Raw genomic sequence first — 25,234 nt, forward strand, 5'->3', positions numbered from 1 at the left:
TTCTCAAAAAGGGTATTGGCGCTTCCATAAGACAGCCGGGAATCAAATATTCACAACTGCGATGTGAAGATCTATGGGGACACATCACTGCATGTCGTCATCATTCTCCACAAATCTGGCAGCTATGAGGGCCTCCCAAGTGCTCCTGCCTCATCCATCCAGTGCGAGATCCTCACCCCAGTAATTGTCCCCACAAAGGAACCCCTCACCTTCATCCCCATCAACGTCCTCCTCATTAGAGGAGATGTGCAGCTCCTCCAACTCCGCCTTAGCCAGCTCCTCTCCCCATTGTAGCACCAGGTTGTAAAGGGTGCAGCAAATGACGATGATGTGTCATCCTCTGAAGGCTGTATAACAATGCTCCACCAGGCTGGCCCAGACATTGGAATCATATCTTCAGCATTCCAAAGGGCTGCTCCACCAAGTTATGAGCTGCTGGATGAGCCTCATTATAGCATCGTTCTTCTGCCGTATGAGGCCGCCACGTGGGTACCATCTGCCACAGCCTCTATGAGTAGCCCTTGTCCCCAAGAAGCCAATCCTGTTGCCTATGTGGACCTTGGAAGACTGCAGGGGGCTGAAATAACTGAGGATATAGGTGCTGTGCATACTCTTTGTAAACCATGCGCACACCTGCAAGATGCATTTCTGGTGGTTGCATGCCAGCAGCATGTTCAGCAAGTGGAACCCCTTGAGGCTAATGAAGTTCACCAAGTGTAGCGGCAGAGGCTTGAGCACCACATGAGTACACTGAATTGCACCCTGCACCTGTGGGAATCTCGAGGTCAGGAAGGGTCCAATGGCCCTTGCATCCTGGCTGTCCTGGTCCTGGGCGAAATGCACATAGTTTTATGCCATGGAGAAGATGGCATTCATGATCCCATGGATACATTTGTGGGTGGCGGATTGTGAAATCCCACAGAGGTCAGCTGTGGAGCCCTGAAAGGAACCACTGGCATAGAAATTGAGCACCACAGTCATTTTCACAGCAAACTACAGTGGATGATCTCCACACTTCCTTGACACAAAGCCCTGCAGTAGGTTGCAGATGAGAGCTACCAAGCCCCTAGACATGAGCAACCATCGGTGACACTGGTTCTCAGTCATCTGCAGGAATGACAGGTGGCATCTATAGGCCTTGGGTGTCACCAGGTGCTGACCAGCCATGGTTCAGTGTCGCTGCTGGGCAGCATATGTGGGAACCCCTGCTGTCCCTTCTTCATGAGGTTTCTGTTCCTGCCTTGCACATCCATGAGCCTCAATCGCTCTCTCCTCAGTATTCTATGGTCTCTGTGGGCCATCAGGCATGCAGCTAGGTCACCAGGATCCATGATCCTGACGTGGTCCTCCTGCTGCATGAAAGTGAGAGAGACTTGGTTATCATTGCTATATTTAACACCTTTCCTTGCCCTGTGTGACTGCCCTTAATGTTTCTCAGAAAGTGCTGGTCAACCCTGGGATGGTCAGAGGTGAATGAGCTGCATGGCTGCCCTGTCAAGCTATGGCATGGAAGACACTTGTCCACACCAGGATGCTGAGATTGCAAGGGGCTGTGAGCACCTCCAGTAGTGACAGCTGCATAGGCAGCATTGATGAGGTGATTGTACAATGTGTGCAGTCCAACCGCTCCTTGATCCAATAAAGTGATGGTGGAGTCGAAGTGTGTGCCGGGATAGTGGGGGCGGGGGGGGGGGGCGGGGGTTGGGTGGTGGTGGGTGGGGTAAGGTATGGAGTGCTTAGTGTCCCTTTGGTGCCTCCACATTGCTTGCATGGACAGGAAGGCCAGGAGCTGGACCCCAACCTTATCACTGATCTGTCTCAGTTGCAGAGGCATGGTCAGTTTATACAGGTGCCCCTACTTCCCTCACTTACCCTTCCCCCACCTCGATTTCCTGTGTATGGTGTATGGGCAACAATTGACCCCACTGCCACCAACAATGGTCTCCTCTGATGCTAGCCAGCACTTTCTCCCGGACACCCCCTGCCCCCTCAGGAGTCGCTTCTGGGGCCAGATAGCAGTTGCCTCCACCCCCCGGTGCCCCTGAAGCCTGCAAACAACAGGCAAGCTGTGGAGAATACTGCTGCTCACTCACCTCAGTTCCCCAAAGCGAGGCTGCCAAGTGCACATCGCCTGCATGCTGTTGCGAAACACCGTCAGTATCCTTTCCCACTGACATGGACAGATGATGCATTGGAGTTCCAGGTTCCAAGAGACTGGCCGGATGGCCTTTTAATTATATTCTGATCTGTTACAATTAGTCCCCTGCTGAACGAAGACCATAAATGCAGCCTGCCATCAATGGGCTGAGCAGATGATAGCGACCTGCCTTCATGCTATCATGAAACAGGTCATGCCATATTTTCCACGCACTGCACTTATCATTCCCGCCAGCAGGCTTGGAAAATTCAGCCCTGTGTGTGGACTATCAAAAGATGAATGCAGTGTCAAAAGCGGATTCATATCTTATACCACGGTTGGAAAATTGCATTCAGAAAGTGGGACAATCAAAATTTATCACAAAGATTGCTAAGAGGATGTTGGCAAGTACTGTTATCGGAGAGAGCAAAGGATATATTGGCTTTTGTGGCGTCAGGTGGAGTATATCAGTTTAAATTCATGCCATTTGGTCTGAAATATGCACCTGAGACTGACAAAGTAATTGCAGGACTGAGCAATTGTGCTGTTTATATTGACTACTTGATAGTTTTCAGTCAGACGTGGGAGGAGCATATGCAGCATCTGGCAGAATTTCTTTGCTGATTACAAGAAGCTAATTCGGTAATGAACCTGGCTAAAAGTGAATTTGCAAAAGTGTAAGTTGTGTAGCTATGGCATAGCATTAAACATGACTCCGAGAGATGTGAAAATCAAGGTTATCTTGGATTTCCCTGTGACTACAACAAAACAAGAAGTTTTGTAATTTCTGAGTATGAGTGAGTTTGACAGGAAATATTTACCACATTTTAACAGCGTGTTTGCTCCATTGGCTGAACTATTAAAAAAGAACAAGAAGTTTCAATGGACACAGGAGTGCCAGAAGGCATTTGACATTTTCAAGACTGTATTAACTACAACGTCAGTTTTGGCAGAACCAAATTATGCCAAGCAATTTAATTTGGCCTTTGAAGCAAGCAATATAAACATTGGGGCCATACTGTGCAAAAAGATGAAAATGGAATTGCAAAACCAATAGGGTATTTTTCACAAAAGCTGAAAGTACAACAGAGAATATATTCAACAACTGAAAAAGAAACTTTGGGTCTGGTGTTAGCATTGCAGCATTTTGAAATTTACGTTGCAAACAATTCATCAGAAACAATTGTTTATACAGACCACAGTCGTTTAAAGTTCCTGGACAGATTTCAAGACAGAAGTGCAAGGTTATTCAGATGGAGGTTATTACTGCAACCATTTAATCTACAGATTATGCATGTGACTAGGCGAGAAAATCTGATTGCAGATGTATTGCCAAGAGTTTGAATCTTAAAGGTGAAATTGGACATTAAAAACCTGGACACTGGACTGGAATGATTTTTGTTGATACCAAAGAGTTGTATATATATTGATTTCTTAATGCATGCATCTGCTAATGTAATAGTGTAATAGGTATAGGAGGTAATGTAAGATGGGTTAAGAAAATTAAGCTGTCTTTTTAAAATATGATGGTTCATATTTTAATAAAGAAGGGGGTGTCAGGTAAATATATAATTTTGATAATGTTATTGAAGTTTATTGTAAGGTAGGACTAGTGTGTGTATGTGTTTGTGTGTGCCTTGGGATTTAACTGAATTAAAGACAGCTGGTCTGAAGGCTTTGATGTATCAGAAGAGAAGCTAGCTTTGAAATGTTAATAAGGCAAACATGGCTGAAGTTTTTGAATGTGAGGCGTAAAGGGAAAATTTGCATTTTTAAGATGAATAATATGAGTAATCTGAATTTCAAGATGTGCTGAAATGTTACACTTAGCCAGAAGAAGCCAAACAGTGTGTTTATTTTTCCCAAGGCTTACTGATAAAATTGGCACTATGAAGAATTTTCATTATTAGAAAATTAGAGTTGAAAAGACATATTAGGAAAATTGGATTTAAATTAAAAAACGGAGAAACCTGTATAAATGAGGTGAGGTTATATGTAAGAAGAGGACGTTCTAAGATATAACAATTGCAGGTCTGAGCAATTGTGCTGTTTATATTGATGACTTGATAGTTTTCAGTAAGACATGAGGAGAGCATTTACAGTATCTGCCAATTACAAGAAGCTAATTTGGTGATGAACTTAGCTGAAGCCTCCAGCCTCGAAGCCTCCAGTTGCTGTCTACACGAACTGAAGTGAAGTAAACTCACTGTGAATTGAACTGTTCAGGATATCGTCTTACTTTGCCTGGATCTTTTAAAATCTATTTGTTTTACTGTCGCATTAACGGAGGTGTAACTGGGAATTATATTAACAAGGGGTGCCAGGGATTATAGTAGTAACAATTTGTAAGCCTATGTATGTGGTTAAAATCATTTTTTATTAACAAAGATTTAATTTCGTTTTGTAAGAAACCTATAAGACTCGGTGGTCTTATTGCTGCTGAATTCAAGACAGGCAATCGCAAAATAAATACAAATTGGAAAATGTGCCAGTTGTTTCAGGTTTTCCTCTGGGATTTGAACAGTTCAGCATTTATCATCTGCTGTGCCGTAACAGCTCAAAATAAGTTGCGCGTCATCTATCAACAGAAGTAAGAAATAATGGTAAATCAACCAGAAGCGCTTGCATTCCCATGGGAGCCAGGAATAGGCAGGGAAGCTAACCAATTGGAATGTGGTCAAGGCCGCCAAAACTGTTCAGTCGAGAGAGATGTTCCCTTGTCTTACAACAACAGTAATAGTAATGATAATGCTCAAAAACTCCAGTAAGTGATACTAGGGTATTAGAAGTTCGGAACCTCAACAAACAAAATGCGTGGCATTTCTGTAACTGGGCTACAAGATGGCAGGTGTAATTGAATGATAGATTTAGTGTAAGTCAGTGGCTTTGGATTATAGAATAGTGGAAGAGAAGGGATGCTGAATGGGCGAAGACTTCTGTAGAAGACTTCTGAGAGCATTCGGGAAAGTCAGGAGACACCCAAATGTTGAGCCAGGGCTGGAGACAATAAGTGCAACTACGTATAATCGCGCTTTCTACTCAGGGCACAAAAAGGTAAGGTAACTTTCAAATTGAACCTTGTAAAATACTGCTCGGATATCGTAATGCTTTATGTCTCACTTGTAGTTGATAAAATTTAATCACCGCCAACAACGCGGGTCAACATTGAATGATTGGTGTTAATCAAATACAACAGAAGAACCACCAAAACCTTCTCAAGGGTAACTCGGAAGGGCAAGAAATGAAGGCCAAGCCAACGGCTTCCGCATCCCAATTCCTATTTTCTTTAAAAATTACCTCCCAGTCCAACATATATCCAATGTCCTTCCAATTATAATTCCCCTTACGAACGTAAACCTTCACGAACGTCTGCAAACTCTTTATGAAACACGATGCCGTAAAAACCGGAGTGAAAAAAAAACAAAGAAAAGGTAAGCATTTAAAATGAGTTGTGCCTCAGGTAAATGCATCATGTGGTCACGCCAGCGTATAACTTGCGATAAGGAAGATTAAGCGACAGACCATTTGTCCCCTTCGAGGAATCTATATTTCTATGGAGCCCACGATACTTAAAACATCCTATAAAACAAAGCTTAGCAAATAAGTTTCAAGTTAGTTTTCTTGATATTTTCTTGAAGTGCTAGCTTCGCTCCCTGGTTCGACCCTGTGTCAAACATTGCGTTCCATCGCTCCCGTAACATAACCTATTTGAATCAGAAAAACTGGGCAGGTTCTCTGTGATGTTTGATGCTAATGGAATCCATTCATCAAGGACAACATTATGTTACTTAAACAGCTTATGAACTTAACTTGTGGTAACCTTGCCGCATGCTAGAATAAAATACAATGAGCGATCGATAGAAACAAATTTTCCTTTTAATATACATTAACGCATTTACATGTCACAGCGTGCGTCACAGCTTGTAGCTTACGTTTGGAAAGTAGTCACTGTGATTCTGTAGGCTTACTTGTGGAGAAGTAGTGCCATGTACTTGAAAAAGAGGCTTCAAAAAATTTCCGCCAATGCTATTGCTGAGTGTATTATTTGGCGTCTTGATGCAGGTTAAATGATATGGGAGACTGTCATAAGCGGAAATTTAAACAGGGAAGACTGGTGTTAACGAAAGATAAAAGGCAAAAGATACAGAAACATGGTAAAGAGCTAATCAGAATAACAAAACCCCGGGTTGCGAAAGGTACAGAGCCAGGTTTCAGAGCCTAGATGTATATAATAGCGGATCAAATTGATGAGTTAGGTTGAGAAATTGATCTGGATCTATGATGAGAAGGCATTCTGAAAATCATGCCTTACGAATAGGCAATGCTTGGCACTAAACACTCCTGGTGACAAAACATTCAGAATAGATAAAGTGTGAGAGAAAGAATGATGATGGTATTTTCTAAATATGCCCTATCAGCACTCGAGTTGCAGGATGGCACAAGGTGATAAGAGAGAAGTTGGGTTTATTTTTTTCTATTCATTCATTGGATGTGGGTGTCGCTGCCTAGACCAGCATTTAATGGTCATCACTAATTGCCCTTCAGAAGGTGGTGGTGAGCTGCCTTCTTGAACCACTGTAGTCCATGTGGTGTAGGTATACCCACAGTGCTGTTAGGAAGGGAGTTCTAGGATTTTGACCCAGCGAGAGTGAAGGAACGATGATATATTTCCAAGTTAGGATGATGATTGGCTTGGAGGAGAACTTCCTGGTGGTGGTGTTTCCATGTATCTGCTGCTCTTGCTCTTCTAGATGGTAGCACTCGTGGGTTTGGAAGGAGCTGTCGAAGGAGCCTCCATGAATTCCTGCAGTGCATCTTATAGATGGTACAAATTTCTGCCACTGTGCATTGGTGGTGAAGGATGCAGTCGTTTGTGGATGGTGTGCCTATCAAGCAGGCTGCATGGCGTCAAGCTTCTTGAGTGTTGTTGAAGCTGGCACATATCGAGGCGAGTGGAGAGCATTCCAGCACACTCCTGACCTGTGCCTTGTATATGGTTAACAGGTTTTGGGGAGCCAGAAGGTGAGTTCATCGCCAGAGCGTTCCTAGTCTCTGGCCTGCTCTTGTAGCTACAGTATTTATATGGCTAGTCCAGTTCAGTTACTGGTTAATGGTAACGTCCAGGATATTGGAGGATTCAGCGATGGTAATGCCATTGAATGTCAAGGGGTGATGGTTAGATTCTCTCTTGTCAGAGATTGTCATTGACTGGCATTTGTGTGACGCAAATGTTACTTGCCACTTGCCAGCACAAGCCTGGATATTGTCCAGGTCTTCTTACATTTGGATATGGACTGCTGCAGGAACCACGAATGGTGCTGAACTTTGTGCAATTATTAGCAAACATCCCACCTTCCTGACCATATTACGGAAGGAAGGTCTTTGATGAAGCAGCTGAAGATGGTTAGGCCAAGGACACTACTCTAAGTAACTCCTTCTGTGATGAAACTAAGATGATTGACCTAAAGCCACAACCATGTTCCTTTGTGCGAGGTATGATTCCAAGCAGTGGAGAGTATTCCCCTGATTCCGATTGAATCCAGTTTTGCTCTGGCTCCTTGATGGCACACTCGGTCAAATGTGGCATTGATATCAAGGGCAGTAACCTCACCTCACCTCGGGAATTCAGCTCCTTTTTCCATGTTTGAACCAAGGCTGTAATGAGGTCAGGAGCTGAGTAGTGCTAGCAAAACCAAAATTGAGCATCAGTGAGCAGGTTATTGCTAAGCAAGTGCCGCTTGATAGCACTGATGATAATCCCTTCCATTACCTTAATGATCATCGAGAGTATACTGAGGGGATGGTAATTGGCCCCAAATTGGATTTGTCCTGTTTTTTTTGGATGTAACATATCTGGGCAATTTTACACATTGCCAGCTAGATGCCAATGTTGTAGCTGTAGTGGAGTAGCTTGGCTAGCGGTATGGCAGGGTCTGGAACACAAGTCTTACTATTGGAATATTGTCAGAGCCCATAGCCTTTGCAGTATCCAGTGCCTTCAGTTGTTTCTTTCTATCACGTGGCATGAATAGAATTCGTTGAGGATTAGCATCTGTGATGCTGGGAACCTCCAGAGGACGCTGAGATAGGTCGTCCACTCTACACTGCTGGCTGAAGATGGTTGCAACTGTTTCAGCTTTATGTTTGCTCTTTAGCTCTCTAGAATAGTCATGTGGTTTCGAAATGTGAACTCTGTTCCTCTTTCCACAGATGTTGTCAGACCTGCTGAGTTTTCCCAATATTTTCTTTTTTTATGTATTTTTTGTTCTGATGAACTGGGCTCTCCCATCATTGAGGTTAGGGCTATTTGTAAAGCCTTTTCCTCCAGTGAGTTGTTTAGTGTCCACCACCATTCATGACTGAATGTGGTTGAACTGCAGAGCTTAGATTTGATCGTTGATTGTGCAATTGCTTATCTCTGTCTATCGCTTGCTGCTTCTACTGTGTGGCATGCAAGTAGCCCTGTGTTGTAGCTTCAACAGGTTCACACCTCATTTATAGGTATGCCTGGTGCTGTTCCTGGCATGCCTTCCTGAACTCTTCATTGAATCAGAGTTGACCCTTTCTCGGTGGTAAGGTAGAAAGGGGGTGGCATGCCAGGCCATTAGGTTACAGGGCGTAGTTAAATACAATTCTGCTACTGCTAACGGTGCAAAGTGCCTCATGATTGCCCAGTCTTGAGTTGCTAGGTCTGTACGAAATCCATCCCACTTAGTTCGATGGTAGTGCCACAGAACTTGAGAGAGGGCATCCTCAATGTGAAGACAGGACTTTATCCCCACAAGGACTATGTGGTGTTCACTCCTACTGACACTGTCATGGGCAGATATATCTGCAGCAGGCAGGTTGATGAGGATGAGGTCTAATATATATTTTTCCTTCTTGTTGGTTCCCTCAACACCTGCCACAGACACAGTTAGCAGCATGGTCTGTAGTGGTGCTACCGAGCTACTCTTGGTTATGGGCATTGACGCGCCCTTGCCACCCTCAGTACTTCCTCCAAATGGTGCTCAACATTGAGGTGTACTGATTCAAAAGCTGAGGGGGACAGTCCATGGTGATCAGCTGAAGGTTTCTTTGCCCATGTTTGACCTGATGCCATGTGACTTCATGGTGCTCAGAGCTGATGATGAGAACTCCCAGGGCAACTCCCTCCCGACTGTATCCCACCTCTCTCATGAATGGTAATGGTGATTGTTCAGTGCAATATCTGTAAGGTATGATTCAGTGAGTATGACTATATCAGGCTGTCGCTTTGTCCATTCTGTGAGGCAGCTCTCTTAAGTTTGGCATAAGCTCCCAAATGTTAGTAAGGAGGGTTTTGCATGCTTGACAGGGCTGAATTGCCATTTTCATTGCTTAGGTCGATGCCAAGTGGACATAAAAACAAAAAAACTGCGGATGCTGGAAATCCAAAACAAAAACAGAATTACCTGGAAAAATCCTCCTACCTCTCCCTGGACCATGACCCCACCACTGAACATCAAGCCATTGTTTCCAGGACAGTCACTGACCTCATCTCCTTTGGGGATCTTCCTCCCACAGCTTCCAACCTGATAGTCACCCAACCTCGGACGGCCCGCTTCTATATCCTACCCAAAATCCACAAACAGAACTGCCCCGGTAGACCGATCATCTCAGCTTGCTCCTGCCCCACAGAACTCATTTCTCGTTATCTTGACTCCCTTCTCTCTCCGCTTTTCCAGTCCCTTCCCACCTACATCTGTGATTCCTCTGACACCTTACGTCACATCAACAATTTCCAGTTCCCTGGCCCCAACTGCTTCCTCTTCATCATGGATGTCCAGTCCCTCTACACCTCCATCCCCCACCAGGATGGTCTGAGGGCCCTTAGCTTCTTCCTCGACTAGAGGCCCGAACAATCCCCATCCACCACTATTCTCCTCCATCTGGCTGAACTTGTCTGGCTTTCTCCTTCAACTCCCCTCAAGAGGCTTTTGCCTACAACCACACCACCCCCCTCCACTTCTCTCTCTCTCTCTACCCCCCCCCCCACCCCGCCCCCCAACACCTTAAACCAGCTTATATTTCAACTCTTTCTTGGACTCGAACTCAAGTTCTGTTGAAGGGTCATGAGGACTCGAAACGCCAACTCTTTTCTTCTCCGCCAATGCTGCCAGACCTGCTGAGTTTTTCCAGGTAATTCTGTTTTTGTGTTGCCAAGTGGACATTCCTTATTGACATTTGGTACAACTCATGGGATTGCTAGGCTACTTCAGAGGACATTTAAGAGTCTGTCACATTGTTGTGGGTCTCGAATCACATGTGGGCTAGAGCAGATAAGGAGGGCAGTTTTTTTTTTACCTCTCTAAAGGACATCAGTGAACTGAGTTATTTTTTGTTGCGACAATGGGCCTGGTTCCATGGCCGTCATTCCACTTTTAATTCCAGATATTTTATTAAATTCAAATTCCATCACCTGCCGTGGTTTGATTCCAATGCACGTTCACGGGGCATTACCCTGGGTATCTGGATTACTAGTCTAGTGACAATACCACTACACCACCATCAGAGAGGAAAGGATAGGTAGTTATTCAGCTATTATATTATTAAAGCCTGATGATAAGTAGAACATACCAATCTTGTTTATGAGCTTTAGCCAAATAGATTCATCCTCTTTAGTCTTCACCCTCTTATCTTTATGGTCTAATGTTTTACTTACATCTTTGTTGAGACGGGACACTTATGCAGGGTATAGGAATTAGAAAACTTAAGCAGAAATAATGGGGCAATAATATTGGTTTTAATTATCCAAGATAATGCAAGAAGCGAAGGAATGGATGTTAACCCATTGCCTTCAGGCTAATTGCTAGATTAACATATTCAAGAACAAGTAAGGACATATACTGGTTCAACTTCCTAATAAGAAATTGGGCTAAACTGGTAAAATAAGGGTAACCACATATCTATGAAAATAAAGAAGGAAGAAATGGATAAATCACTTCAGTCGGCGTGACAATGGTAATAGAGAACTTCTTAAAGTCAAAATATGGGATGTATTTACTGTTCACTTGAGAAAACATGGTTTGCTTTGCATAGAAGTTACAGCCCAGAAGAAGGCCATTCAGCTCCAATGGTCTGTGTTGGTGCCAATATTCCGCACAAACCTCACATTCTACTTCATTTGACCCTATCAGTTTACCCTTATAACAATTTCTCCCTCGTGTGCTCAGCTAATTGTCATTTTAAATGTATTTATGCCATTTCCCAAAAATGGTACACCCTTTTCCTTTGATTGGGTGTGAGCATCGCTAGCAAAGCCAGCATTCGTTGCCCATCCTTAATTGTCCCTTGAAATGAACATTTCAGAGGACAGTTAAGAGTCAACCATATTGCTGTGAATCTGGAGTCATATATAGGCCAGGCCGGTGCAAAGGAGACAAATTTCCTCTCTCAAAGGACATTAGTGAACTAAATGATTTTTTTGCAACAATCGAGAATAGTTTTAAAATCGCCATTATTGACGAGCATTATATCCCAGGTTTTATTAACTGAGTTCAAATTCCAGCAGCTCCCATGATGGGATTTGAAGCAAGCTCCCAGAGCATTATCCTGGACCCCTGGATTACTAATTTACTGACACTGACACTATGCCAACATTTTCCCCTAATTTGCATATTCTTACTACAATCTGGGTAAACCAATTTTCTCCCTGAATTACTTATGATATTTATTAGTGAAACATGTTTATTTACAAACCCTTTTTCTGACAGTTACCAATAATTTATAGATATACCTGATAAATTTGATATTTAGAACAAAAAATGGAGTGCATTGATAAATGTAAGGGATCGTATGTTTCTGAATAAAAGATTTTCAAAATTCAATTCATAATGAGATGAATAATTTTCATTTTACATCTTTTTTCCATACAGCTACTGCTATCTCAAAGGACTTCTCTGTGCACTTGGCATCGTTGTTAAATGTAATATTCCGTTTCTCTCTGATTTAACAATATAGCTCTTATTTTACCCTATGTCTACTCACCCACCCCAACCAAAAATACAATTTTTATCAGCACCATTCATTTAGTATTTCCACGTAACCATGCAATCACTTGCATTAGGACAATAGACCACTTCAAGTTTCAGTTCGCTGAATCCTAGCTCGACAAATATGTTGAAGAGAAAACGCACATTACGCGAATGATACCTTTCATGACATGATGCTTCAGCAGAATTATCCATCCCTATTCCTCCTATATTATATCAAACTGACACTTCTATTTTCACTTAAATGTGATCTATTGAACTGACACTTCTATTTCCACTTAAATGTGATCTGCTGATAGATAACGTTCAATTAAAAATAAACAACCAAGCAATGTCAAATTGCTTCCGACTGGGTATTGGATGTTAATGACTGTTCAACCCGATCCCGATTCATCACTTCCAGTTGAAGTGCTCATGGAATTATGGATCGTGCAAATGCGTGACGCGCCTCACCTTGGGTTTCCTTCACGGTAGGATAGGGCTCCTTTCCATTGTGCTCAATTAATAAAGAACCATTTTTGGCATTAATCATCGGTACCGGTGAAACATGTAACTTCAAAACCGCGAAATCGTTCATGGATGATTTTGAAGTCGGACAGACGTCATAGTGAAATACCGCCTCCCTTTCGTACACATCTGCATAATTGACTGGAATTTGAAGGTTCGCACTGGCCTTTTGAACTCCTTGCAGCGAATCCCTTCGCACAGAGCAGGACAGTGTGCCCGAGGAACAACATCCGTGTGCACCCTTCACTTTCATGGCGAGTATTACAATCGCCACAAGAGAAACGAACGAGATTGTTGCGAAAGAAATGATCAAATAAATTCTTACATCATGCATCCACGATATAGAGTACCCCAGCACAGCGACATTAGATGCAGTTTCTACATCAGTGTCCAACACCGACAAGTTGACACTGACTGTTGATGAAAGTGAAGGTTTTCCATTGTCCCTGACCAGAATCACGAGTTTCTGTTTGAGTGAATCCTTTAAGCCAAAGCGGCGGGTAGTCCAGATTTCTCCTGTTTCAGAAGCCACAGTAAACAAACTATCATCAGTCGGCTGACCAAGTTGATAAAATAGATGCGCGTTCTGTCCAGAATCGGCGTCAGTGGCTGTCACTTTAATCACCAAATAACCCGGAGCGGCAGATCTGGGCATGGTCTCCTGTGCTGCTGAGCCTTCATTTATCATGGGCGATAGGATTACAGGGACATTATCGTTCTGATCCACAATGATCACATTTACAGTTACATTGCTGCTGAGCGAAGGGGATCCAGCATCCTTTACTTGCACAGAGATCTGAAAATCGTGGAGCTGTTCGTAATCGAAAGAGCGCTGCGCAAACATCACACCACTGTCTGAATCAACTGAGACAAATGTGGACACAGGCACGCCATGAACGAGACTATCCAGGATGATAAACGCCAGTCGGCCATTTTGATTGATATCCGGATCAACCGCTGATAGAAATCCAACAGAAGCGCCAACAGCGTTATTTTCCGTCACATACATAGTAAAAGCAGGCTGCGTAAAGCGTGGTGCATTGTCATTTGTATCTGAAACTTGCACTGGAATGGTCTTGTTAGTCGAAAGCGGGGGTTTGCCGGTATCCGTGCATGTAATGGTGATGTTGTGTTCCGACACCTTTTCGCGATCTATGATACCATCAGTGACCACTGTGTAATATTTATTAAAAGAGCTATCAAGCTTGAAGGGGACATTGTTGGAGACCTGACAATAAACAGCCTGTCTTTCTTTAGAATCTCGGTCCTTTATTTTTAAAATAGCGACTAATGTCCCTAAAGGAGACCCCTCTGGAATCGGACCACGCACAGAGGTTAGCATTATTTCGGGAGCATTATCATTAACATCAGTAACTTTTATTAAGACTTTGCAGTACGCGGGCACCCCTGCACTGCCTCTGTCCTTTGCTTGCACCGTCAACTCATAATTGTCTACTGCTTCGAAATCAACCGTTTCATTTGTTCTGATCTCTCCGTTTTCGGAATTAATGCTAAACAGTGCGCGCACTTTATCAGCAGTGTTATCGCTGAAAGAATACATGACTTCACCATTTCGTCCTTCGTCCAAATCTGTAGCATTAATTTTCGCTATTAAAGAACCTTTCGGTACGTTTTCTGCAATAACAATTTGGTACACTTTCTTATCGAAAACGGGTAAATTGTCATTTGCATCAGCTACGATTATCATAATCTGGGTGGTTCCAGATTTGTTCGGAGAACCTCCATCAATTGCCGTCAGAGTTAACCGATGAGTTGCTTGCAGCTCTCTATCTAGGAGGTTTTGCAGGACTAACTCAGGGGTAATAGTTTGTTCGCTATTTAATTGTAGATCTAAAACAAAGTACGGGTTTTGGCTGAGTCGATAGGTGTGTACACTGTTGCTTGCGGAGTCAGGATCGTGCGCGCTCTGAAGTGGAAAGCGCGCTCCGGGTGAAGCCGTTTCTGATATTTCAAAACGGTTCTCGCCTCTCTGGAATGCAGGTGGATTGTCGTTTATGTCGAGAATCTCAACATCAATATGGTATAATTTAAAAGGGTTTTCAATCACAGCTTCCAAAGTCAATACACAAGCCAAGCTCTGTTCACAAAGCTCCTCTCTGTCAATTTCTCATTTACGAACATAAGTCCGGTTTTAAGACTACCGTCCAAATATTTCTTTTGTTTTTCAGATACAAGCCGAGATTTGCGAGCGAAGAGCTTTCCCACATCGAGTCCCAGGTCTTTAGCAATATTTCCAACAAAGGCACCATTCCGCAATTCTTCGAGAATTGAATAGCGGACGTTCCCGTAAACTGAATCTAAAATATGGGCAAATATCATATAAAGAATTTGCTGTTGAAATGGCCGGAATTTTAAACATGCCATTCGTAGACAAAGCCCACAACAAATATTGCTGCCAAATACACCAATAAATTGCACTGCAGTCAATACACTCTGGGTTATATACAGTACCGTATCAAGAACTTATTTGTCCACTACCTTCAAACATCCAGCTGATTTGGGAAGAAACAATAGGATAATTTGCGCGGAGCTGCTTTAGATTCTAAGCTGCTCTCTCAAATGCAAATAGTGAAGGACGAAACAAAATATGTTCCGTTCATTAATAAAAACAAAAAAACTGCGGATGCTGGAAATCCAAAACAAAAACAGAATTACCTGGAAAAACTCAGCAGGTCTGGCAGCATCGGCGGAGAAGAAAAGAGTTGACGTTTCGAGTCCTCATGACCCTTCGACAGAACTTGAGTTCGAGTCCAGGAAAGAGCTGAAATATAAGCTGGTTTAAGGTGTGTGTGTGGGGGGCGGAGAGATAGAGAGACAGAGAGGTGGAGGGGGTTGGTGTGGTTGTAGCGACAAACAAGCAGTGATAGAAGCAGAATATCAAAAGATGTCAACAACAATAGTACAATAGAACACATAGGTGTTAAAGATAAAGTTGGTGATATTATCTAAACGAATGTGCTAATTAAGAATGGATGGTAGGGCACTCAAGGTATAGCTCTAGTGGGTTTTTTTTTTTTATTTTATATAATGGAAATAGGTGGGAAAAGGAAAATCTTTATAATTTATTGGGAAAAAAAAAAGAGGAGAAGGGGGAAACAGAAAGGGGGTGGGGATGGGGGAGGGGACTCACGACCTAAAGTTGTTGAATTCAATATTCAGTCCGGAAGGCTGTAAAGTCCCTAGTCGGAAGATGAGGTGTTGTTCCTCCAGTTTGCGTTGGGCTTCACTGGAACAATGCAGCAAGCCAAGGACAGACATGTGGGCAAGAGAGCAGGGTGGAGTGTTAAAATGGCAAGCGACAGGGAGGTTTGGGTCATTCTTGCGGACAGACCGCAGGTGTTCTGCAAAGCGGTCGCCCAGTTTACGTTTGGTCTCTCCAATGTAGAGGAGACCACATTGGGAGCAACGAATGCAGTAGACTAAGTTGGGGGAAATGCAAGTGAAATGCTGCTTCACTTGAAAGGAGTGTTTGGGTCCTTGGACGGTGAGGAGAGAGGAAGTGAAGGGGCAGGTGTTGCATCTTTTGCGTGGGCAAGGGGTTGTGCCATAGGAGGGGGTTGAGGAGTAGGGGGTGATGGAGGAGTGGACCAGGGTGTCCCGGAGGGAGCGATCCCTACGGAATGCCGATAAGGGGGGTGAAGGGAAGATGTGTTTGGTAGTGGCATCATGCTGGAGTTGGCGGAAATGGCGGAGGATGATCCTTTGAATGCGGAGGCTGGTGGGGTGATAAGTGAGGACAAGGGGGACCCTATCATGTTTCCGGGAGGGAGGAGAAGGAGTGAGGGCGGATGCGCGGGAGATGGGCCGGACACGGTTGAGGGCCCTGTCAACGACCGTGGGTGGAAAACCTCGGTTAAGGAAGAAGGAGGACATGTCAGAGGAACTGTTTTTGAATGTAGCATCATCGGAACAGATGCGACGGAGGCGAAGGAACTGAGAGAATGGGATGGAGTCCTTACAGGAAGTGGGGTGTGAGGAGCTGTAGTCGAGATAGCTGTGGGTGTCGGTGGGTTTGTAATGGATATTGGTGGACAGTCTATCACCAGAGATTGAGACAGAGAGGTCAAGGAAGGGAAGGGAAGTGTCAGAGATGGACCACGTGAAAATGATGGAGGGGTGGAGATTGGAAGCAAAATTAATAAATTTTTCCAAGTCCTGACGAGTCCTCTCGTCAGGACTTGGAAAAATTTATTAATTTTGCTTCCAATCTCCACCCCTCCATCATTTTCACGTGGTCCATCTCTGACACTTCCCTTCCCTTCCTTGACCTCTCTGTCTCAATCTCTGGTGATAGACTGTCCACCAATATCCATTACAAACCCACCGACACCCACAGCTATCTCGACTACAGCTCCTCACACCCCACTTCCTGTAAGGACTCCATCCCATTCTCTCAGTTCCTTCGCCTCCGTCGCATCTGTTCCGATGATGCTACATTCAAAAACAGTTCCTCTGACATGTCCTCCTTCTTCCTTAACCGAGGTTTTCCACCCACGGTCGTTGACAGGGCCCTCAACCGTGTCCGGCCCATCTCCCGCGCATCCGCCCTCACTCCTTCTCCTCCCTCCCGGAAACATGATAGGGTCCCCCTTGTCCTCACTTATCACCCCACCAGCCTCCGCATTCAAAGGATCATCCTCCGCCATTTCCGCCAACTCCAGCATGATGCCACTACCAAACACATCTTCCCTTCACCCCCCTTATCGGCATTCCGTAGGGATCGCTCCCTCCGGGACACCCTGGTCCACTCCTCCATCACCCCCTACTCCTCAACCCCCTCCTATGGCACAACCCCTTGCCCACGCAAAAGATGCAACACCTGCCCCTTCACTTCCTCTCTCCTCACCGTCCAAGGACCCAAACACTCCTTTCAAGTGAAGCAGCATTTCACTTGCATTTCCCCCAACTTAGTCTACTGCATTCGTTGCTCCCAATGTGGTCTCCTCTACATTGGAGAGACCAAACGTAAACTGGGCGACCGCTTTGCAGAACACCTGCGGTCTGTCCGCAAGAATGACCCAAACCTCCCTGTCGCTTGCCATTTTAACACTCCACCCTGCTCTCTTGCCCACATGTCTGTCCTTGGCTTGCTGCATTGTTCCAGTGAAGCCCAACGCAAACTGGAGGAACAACACCTCATCTTCCGACTAGGGACTTTACAGCCTTCCGGACTGAATATTGAATTCAACAACTTTAGGTCGTGAGTCCCCTCCCCCATCCCCACCCCCTTTCTGTTTCCCCCTTCTCTTTTTTTTTTCCCAATAAATTATAAAGATTTTCCTTTTCCCACCTATTTCCATTATATAAAATAAAAAAAAAAAAACCACTAGAGCTATACCTTGAGTGCCCTACCATCCATTCTTAATTAGCACATTCGTTTAGATAATATCACCAACTTTATCTTTAACACCTATGTGTTCTATTGTACTATTGTTGTTGACATCTTTTGATATTCTGCTTCTATCACTGCTTGTTTGTCGCTACAACCACACCAACCCCCTCCACCTCTCTGTCTCTCTATCTCTCCGCCCCCCACACACACACCTTAAACCAGCTTATATTTCAGCTCTTTCCTGGACTCGAACTCAAGTTCTGTCGAAGGGTCATGAGGACTCGAAACGTCAACTCTTTTCTTCTCCGCCGATGCTGCCAGACCTGCTGAGTTTTTCCAGGTAATTCTGTTTATGTTCCGTTCATTCTCGGTTATTGCGTAGTGTTTCGTGTGGTGGGGTGGTGCTGGATCTCCAGCCACATTTCTTCACCTTATTGGTAGACAGCGACACAAAGAGTATCGACCAATAATAACACCAACCCTTCTTAAAGCAGTGTTTAACCTTTTTTTCTGTTGTGCAACCTTAATTGCAATTGCATTTTGGAATTATTGTTTTTAGGTTATTAATGAATCGTACTAAATGTTGCATATTAAGCGATATTGATTGCACCCGGCTGCACATCATTTCGGTTTTGTTATCAACCTAACCAAGTTATTTAAAAAAAAAGTATCATGGTGCTAATTTTACCAGTAATCTTTGGGGGGAAAAAATAAACACACTGTTCCTTAACTATTTCTGGCAAGGTGTAATATTTAATTCCTATTTTGACATCAAGCTATGCTGGTTTATTTATAAATGCAAATACTCCTTTTAAACCTCACATTATAAAACTTCATCCATGTTACTTATTTAACATATTGAAATGTTTGAACCTAGCTTATCTTCTGATACACCAAAGTCTTCAGAACAGCTGACTTTAATTCAATGAAGTCCCACAGACACACAAACACACACAGACTCATAGACACAGATCCCACCATTACTCTCCAATAAATTCCAATAACATTATGAACATTATTATATCTTCCTGACACTGACAAAGTGGAAAATTTCACATTATCCCGGAGTATACATGATGTGCCAAATTTTTGCTGACTCAATTAACCGATCTGTATCCCTTTGCAAATTCCTTATGCCCTCTTTAAAACTTTTTCTCCTGTCTACCTTCGTGTCATCAGCAGATTTAGCAACCGTATATTCAGCCCCTTCATCCAAATAATTGATATAGAGTGTAAATAATGTTTTGATCCCAGCTTAGTTTACCCCTGAACAAACCTAATCCTAGAGCAGTATGTGGAGAGTACCTACTGAACAGAGACACGGGGCCAGCTGGTGAACTTTTAACAAAAGAATAAAACATTTATTCAACAAGAAAAGATGAATGATATTACAATACTCCTTCACCCACAACTATACCTTTGCAGATGTGTACAGGTTTGTAAGAATAATACAATTTACAAAAGCTATCTTATACTCTAACGTACACAGCAAGTACGCAGTCCATGTAAATCTATGGTACCCTGTGGTCAGACACTCAAATCAAGCGACAGATACCACCTCAACCAAATGCTATGGATCTCTCCTGAACACCCACCAGATGCTTGCCAACCGTGAACCAACCAGCCTCTCTGAATTCCATCCTTCACCCAAGGGTTTACAATTGCCACTGTCCAAGAATTCACTTTGGAATCTTCTCCCAAATCAACATTTTCTCACAGATGCCTTGCACAAGGGTTGACTTCCAGGGTTTCAAACTCAAGCAATGTTCCTCTTCTCTGGGTCACCACATACATTCAAGATTTCTCCCATGCACCCTGTCTCTCTGACTCAGCTGTCAACAGCACACCACAGCTTCCCTTGCCCATAGCAATGAGTTACAGACCTTCACTTGTCTCTTTGGACGTTCTTGCCTCTTGCAAGCTGTTCTCACTTTAAATCTGCGTTCTGCAGCTTTTGAATCTTTAAACCTAGAGCTTGAAGACTTTATCTCTGCCTCCACCGTGCCCCCGCAACCCCCCCCCCACCCCCACCCCCCCACCCCCCCATCCACGCACCCCAACTCCGTACTCTTAACTTATCTTAACAGGGCCTTTTCCAGCTTCCTGCCCTTCCTTTGGCTGGAAGGTCTTCTTTGGGCTCTCTCTTCTTTGACTCCCCTGGATTTTTGTTTCTTTTTCTTCAGTTTTGGACTGGCTATCTGTCCCCTTTGCTCCAGTCTCTCCTAGAAGCAACTTTCAGAACCAACTGCACTCAAACAGCTTCTAGAAAAACTTTTGTTTCTCTTCTTCTGTGTGTGTCTGTGGGAGAAAGCTGCCTCTCTGGGTCCCTGTTACTAAGCAACATTCCAATCCTTCTACACTTGTATGTTTACCTTTACTTTATAGGAGTTCTAATATTCCTCATTATAAATGCAAGCACATTTTAAAAGTGAAACTAAAACTTCATTTGACCTTTCTTAACACAGATACAGGAATATAAATCAAACTTAAACTCTAACGCTAAAACGCATTCCTAACACCCACAAACACAAATATAACTTACTTAAAACATCTCTATTTCCTAACAATAGCTGAGGTCCCAGCACTAACCCCTGAGGCATTCCACTAGTCACAGCTTTTCAATCCGAAAGTGACTAATTTATCCTTACTCTCAGCTTCCAGTTAGTTAACTAGTCTTTTATCCACAACACGAGCTCTTAGTCTCCGCAGTAACCTTTGATGTGGTATCTTATTACACGCCCTTTAGAAATCCAAGTACGCCACCTGCACGGATTCCCCTTTATCAAATTTGCTTGTCACTTTCTCAAAGAACCCTAATGAATCAGTCAAACATGACTTCCCTTTTACAAAACTGTTCGCCGGCGGCTTGTAAGTTTGGCGTTTTAAAGCGGTGTTCATGTATTGCTGAACATTGACTTAACGCGCGGCCCGGCGTGGGAGTCATGCCTCCGCCGCAAGCTCTGAAATTTCTGCACCAAACCCATCCAACTCCAGTTTACTTTCTTCCTTTTTATGTTCCTTAAATTATAATATTTTGGTCAAGCGTTTTGCCATCTGCCCTTTGCCATTCGTGGCTTGGTGTCAAATTTTGCTTTGTAACAGTCATGTGAAGTGCTAACGAATGTTTTATTACGTTAAAAGGGCTACATAAATACAAGTTGCTGTTTCTGAGGATTTCAAAATTGAAGCAGATGAATGCATGGTTGATAACTGTGGAGTAATGAAAATTGCTAATGTACAGGAGACCCGAATACGAGGAATGCAGAGGCGTCGGATAGTTGCACAACTCCCACAGTGGAAGTGGCGGGGTGGTGGGACGAGGCCACGCAGGGATTTGAAAAGAAGGCCCTGGTTTTCACGGTCATCAGTTAAGTGACAGTGATTGCAACTAGGCTTGAAAAAAGCTGCACGCAAAGATTGAGCCCACTCTGTGGAATGGACTTCCCCTTTCCCGACGTCAGTTTGAATTTGACATAAAGTCAATGGGACCTGGGCGCCCATACAGACTCATGTCATCAAGCAGGCTAAGCAACAAATCGTATTGAACAATTATCATTGACAGGAAGATAGGAAGTAAAATGAGGCAGTCTTCTCGAACTGGAACTTTCCGGAGCAGAGGACTAGCAGTAAGGAGGCGCAGTCGTAGCGGCAAAGTTACCGGACAAGTAATCCAAAGCCCCAAGCTAATACTCTGGGGACACGGGCAGCTGGTGGAATTTAAATTCAGTTAATAAATCTGGGGTTAAAAGCTAGTCTTGGTTATAGTGATCAAGGAACCAATGCCAATTGTCGTAAAACTCCATCTGGCGCACTGTCCTTTGGGGGAGGAAATCTGCCGTCCTTAACTGGTCTGGTCTACATGTGACTCTATACGCACAACAATATGTTGACCCTGAAATGATCTAGCAAGCCACTCAGTTATATTAAACCGCTGCAAAGTCTGAAAGGAGAATGATGTCAGAGGGATCACCCGACATAACCTTGGCACAGGAAACGACAACGGCTTTTTCGACCCTGAAAGCCAAACACCTAGGGCTTGTGCCAAAATTGGAAGACCTGTCTCACGGAATAGCCAATCAACAGGTATGCTCACAGCGTCATACTTTACAGACAATGCCCGGAATTTTATAGCCCCGTCACAGTGGTGATGGGGTCATTAACTGCGGTGAGCCATTCTAAACTCCATTCACTTCGGCGAGAACATAAAATGCTGCTGCTATAAAATTTAACCAATTCCCCAAACACCACCACCACTGGAAGTGACAGCACAGTGGTATACAGCGGGGGGGAGTTGCCCTGGGAGTTCTCAACATCGATTCTGGACCCCATGAAGTCTCACAGCATCAGGTCAAATATGAGCAAGGAAACAAAAACAGAATTACCTGGAAAAACTCAGCAGGTCTGGCAGCATCGGCGGAGAAGAAAAGAGTTGACGTTTCGAGTCCTCATGACCCTTCAACAGAACCGCGGTCTGTCCGCAAGAATGACCCAAACCTCACTGTCGCTTGCCATTTTAACACTCCGCCCTGCTCTCTTGCCCACATGTCTGTCCTTGGCTTGCTGCATTGTTCCAGTGAAGCCCAACGCAAACTGGAGGAACAGCACCTCATCTTCCGACTAGGCACTTTACAGCCTTCCGGACTGAATATTGAATTCAACAATTTTAGGTCTTGAACTCCCTCCCCATCCCCACCCCCTTTCTGTTTCTTGCCCCTTCCTTTTGTTTTTTTCCAATAATTTATATGCATTTTTCTTTTCCCACCTATTTCCATTATTGTTCAATCTTTTATGCCCCCCATCCCCACTAGAGCTGTACCTTGAGGGCCCTACCATCCATTCTTAATTAGCACATTCGTTTAGATAATATCACCAATATCAACACCTCTGTGTTCTTTTGTTCTTTTGTCTGTGGCATCTTTTGATTATCTGCTCCTATCACTGCTTGCTTGTCCCTACAACAACACCCCCCCCTCCACTTCTCTGCCGCCACCCAACCCACCACCCCCCCCTCCCCCCCACCTTAAACCAGCTTATATTTCACCCCTCTCCTTGGATTCACCTAGTTCTGTTGAAGGGTCATGAGGACTCGAGACGTCAACTTTTTTTTTCTCCACTGATGCTGCCAGATCTGCTGAGTTTTTCCAGGTAATTCTGTTTTTGTTTTGGATTTCCAGCATCCACAGTTTTTTGTTTTTATCTTTATGAGCAAGGAAACCTCTGGCTGATTACCATCTAGCACCAACACTCAGCAGGTGAATCAGTACTCCACATGTTGAGCACCACTTGGAGGAAGCACTGTGGGTGGCAAGGGATCAGAATGCATTCTGAGTGCGGGACTTCAATTTCCATCACCAAGAATGACTCAGTAGCACTGTTACTGACTAAGCTGGTTAAGTCTTACAGTACGTACCTGCTAGACTGTGGCTGCAGCAGGTGGTAAGGGAACCAACAAGGGGAAAACACCTATTTGACTTCGCCCTCACCAATCCACCTTTCACAAATACATCTGTTCATGATGTTATCAAGATACTGGTGTTCACGAAATTCAATTCACTCCATGTGATATCAAGAAATGGCCAAAGGCACTGGTTACTGCAAAGATTATGGGCCCTAACAACATTCTGGCACAAAAAGAAGGACAACTTCAACCTCGCCATTATTGCACCATCAGTCTATTCTTCATATTCAGCAAAGTGGAGGAAGGTGTCTTTGACAATGCTCTCAAGCAGCAATAATTTGCTAATTGTCACTAAGTTTGGGTTCCACCAGGGATACTTAGCTCCTGGTATCATTACAGTTTTGGTCCAAATGTGGACAAAAGAGCTGAACTCAAGAGGTAAGGTGAGAGTCACTGCCCTTAACATCAAGGCAGTATTTCAATTAATTAGAGGGAAAACTCTCCACTGCTTGGAGTCATATACTGCAAAAGGAAGATGATTATGATTGGTGAAATTCATTCATATCAGTCCCAGGGCACCACTGCAGGATTTCCACAAGGTAATGTCCTAGGGTCAACCATCTTCAGTCGCTTCATCAATGACCTTCCCTCCATCAGAAGGTCAGAGGTGGGGACGTTTGCTGATGATTGCATAATGTTCAGCACCATTCCTGACTGTTCAGATACTGAAGCAGCCTGTGTCTATATGCAGCAAGACCTGGACAACATTCAGGCTGGGCTGACAAGTAGCAAGTAACATTAGGACCACACAAGTATCAGGCAATGGTTATCTCCAACGGGGAATACAACCTCCCCCCTTTGACATTAAATGACAGTACAATCACTGAAACCCCACGATCAACATCCTGGAGGTTACCATTGGCCAGAAATGGAACGAACAGGACTAGCCATATAAATACTGTGGCTACGAGCTGGTCAGATGTTTGGAATTCTGCACAGAGTATCTCATCTCCTGACTCCTCAAAGGCTGTCCACCATTTACAAGGCACAAGTTGGGGGTTTGATGGAGCTCCAACAACACTCACGAAACTCAATATTTTTGAGGACAAAGCTGCCTACACGTTTGGCACCCCATCCACCATGTTCAACATTCACTCCCTCCACCACCAATGCACAGTGTCAGCAATGCACTGTGTACCATCTACAAGATGCACTGCACCAACTCACCCAAGCTCCTTCGGCAGCACCTTCTAAATCTGGAATGACAATGGCCTTAGATGCATGGGAACAACCACCTGCAACTTCACTTCTAAGCCACGTTCACCCTAACTCTGAGCTATATCGCTTTTCCATCACTGTCTCTGGGTTAAAATCCTGGAAGTGCCTCCCTAAGAGCACTTTGTTGTAGCTACAAACCTTTTTTTCTATTCATTAATGGAATGTGGGCTTCGCTGGCTGGGCCAGCATTTATTGTCCATCCCTTCACCACCAATGCACAGTGTCAGCAATGCACTGTGTACCATCTACAAGATGCACTGCACCAACTCACCCAAGCTCCTTCGGCAGCACCTTCTAAATCTGGAATGATAATGGCCTCAGATGCATGGGAACAGAACCACCTGCAACTTCACTTCTAAGCCACGTTCACCCTAACTCTGAGCTATATCGCTTTTCCATCACTGTCTCTGGGTTAAAATCCTGGAAGTGCCTCCCTAAGAGCACTTTGTTGTAGCTACAAACCTTATTTTCTATTCATTAATGGAATGTGGGTTTCGCTGGCTAGGCCAGCATTTATTGTCCATCCCTAGTTGCCATTGAGAAGGTGC

General features: G+C 44.1%; 1 protein-coding gene across 1 annotated transcript in view; it reads right to left on the bottom strand.

Moving 5' to 3' along the window:
• Positions 1 to 10,688: 10,688 nt before the first annotated feature.
• Positions 10,689 to 25,234, bottom strand: part of LOC121281389 — a 46,311-nt gene continuing 31,765 nt past the window's right edge. Inside the window, 3 exon segments of the mRNA XM_041194332.1 lie at positions 10,689 to 10,840; positions 12,604 to 14,781; positions 14,784 to 15,009. Coding sequence (XP_041050266.1) covers positions 10,689 to 10,840; positions 12,604 to 14,781; positions 14,784 to 15,009 — 2,556 coding nt within the window.

This window comes from Carcharodon carcharias, chromosome 8, assembly GCF_017639515.1.
Source record: "Carcharodon carcharias isolate sCarCar2 chromosome 8, sCarCar2.pri, whole genome shotgun sequence".
Lineage (NCBI taxonomy): Eukaryota > Metazoa > Chordata > Chondrichthyes > Lamniformes > Lamnidae > Carcharodon > Carcharodon carcharias.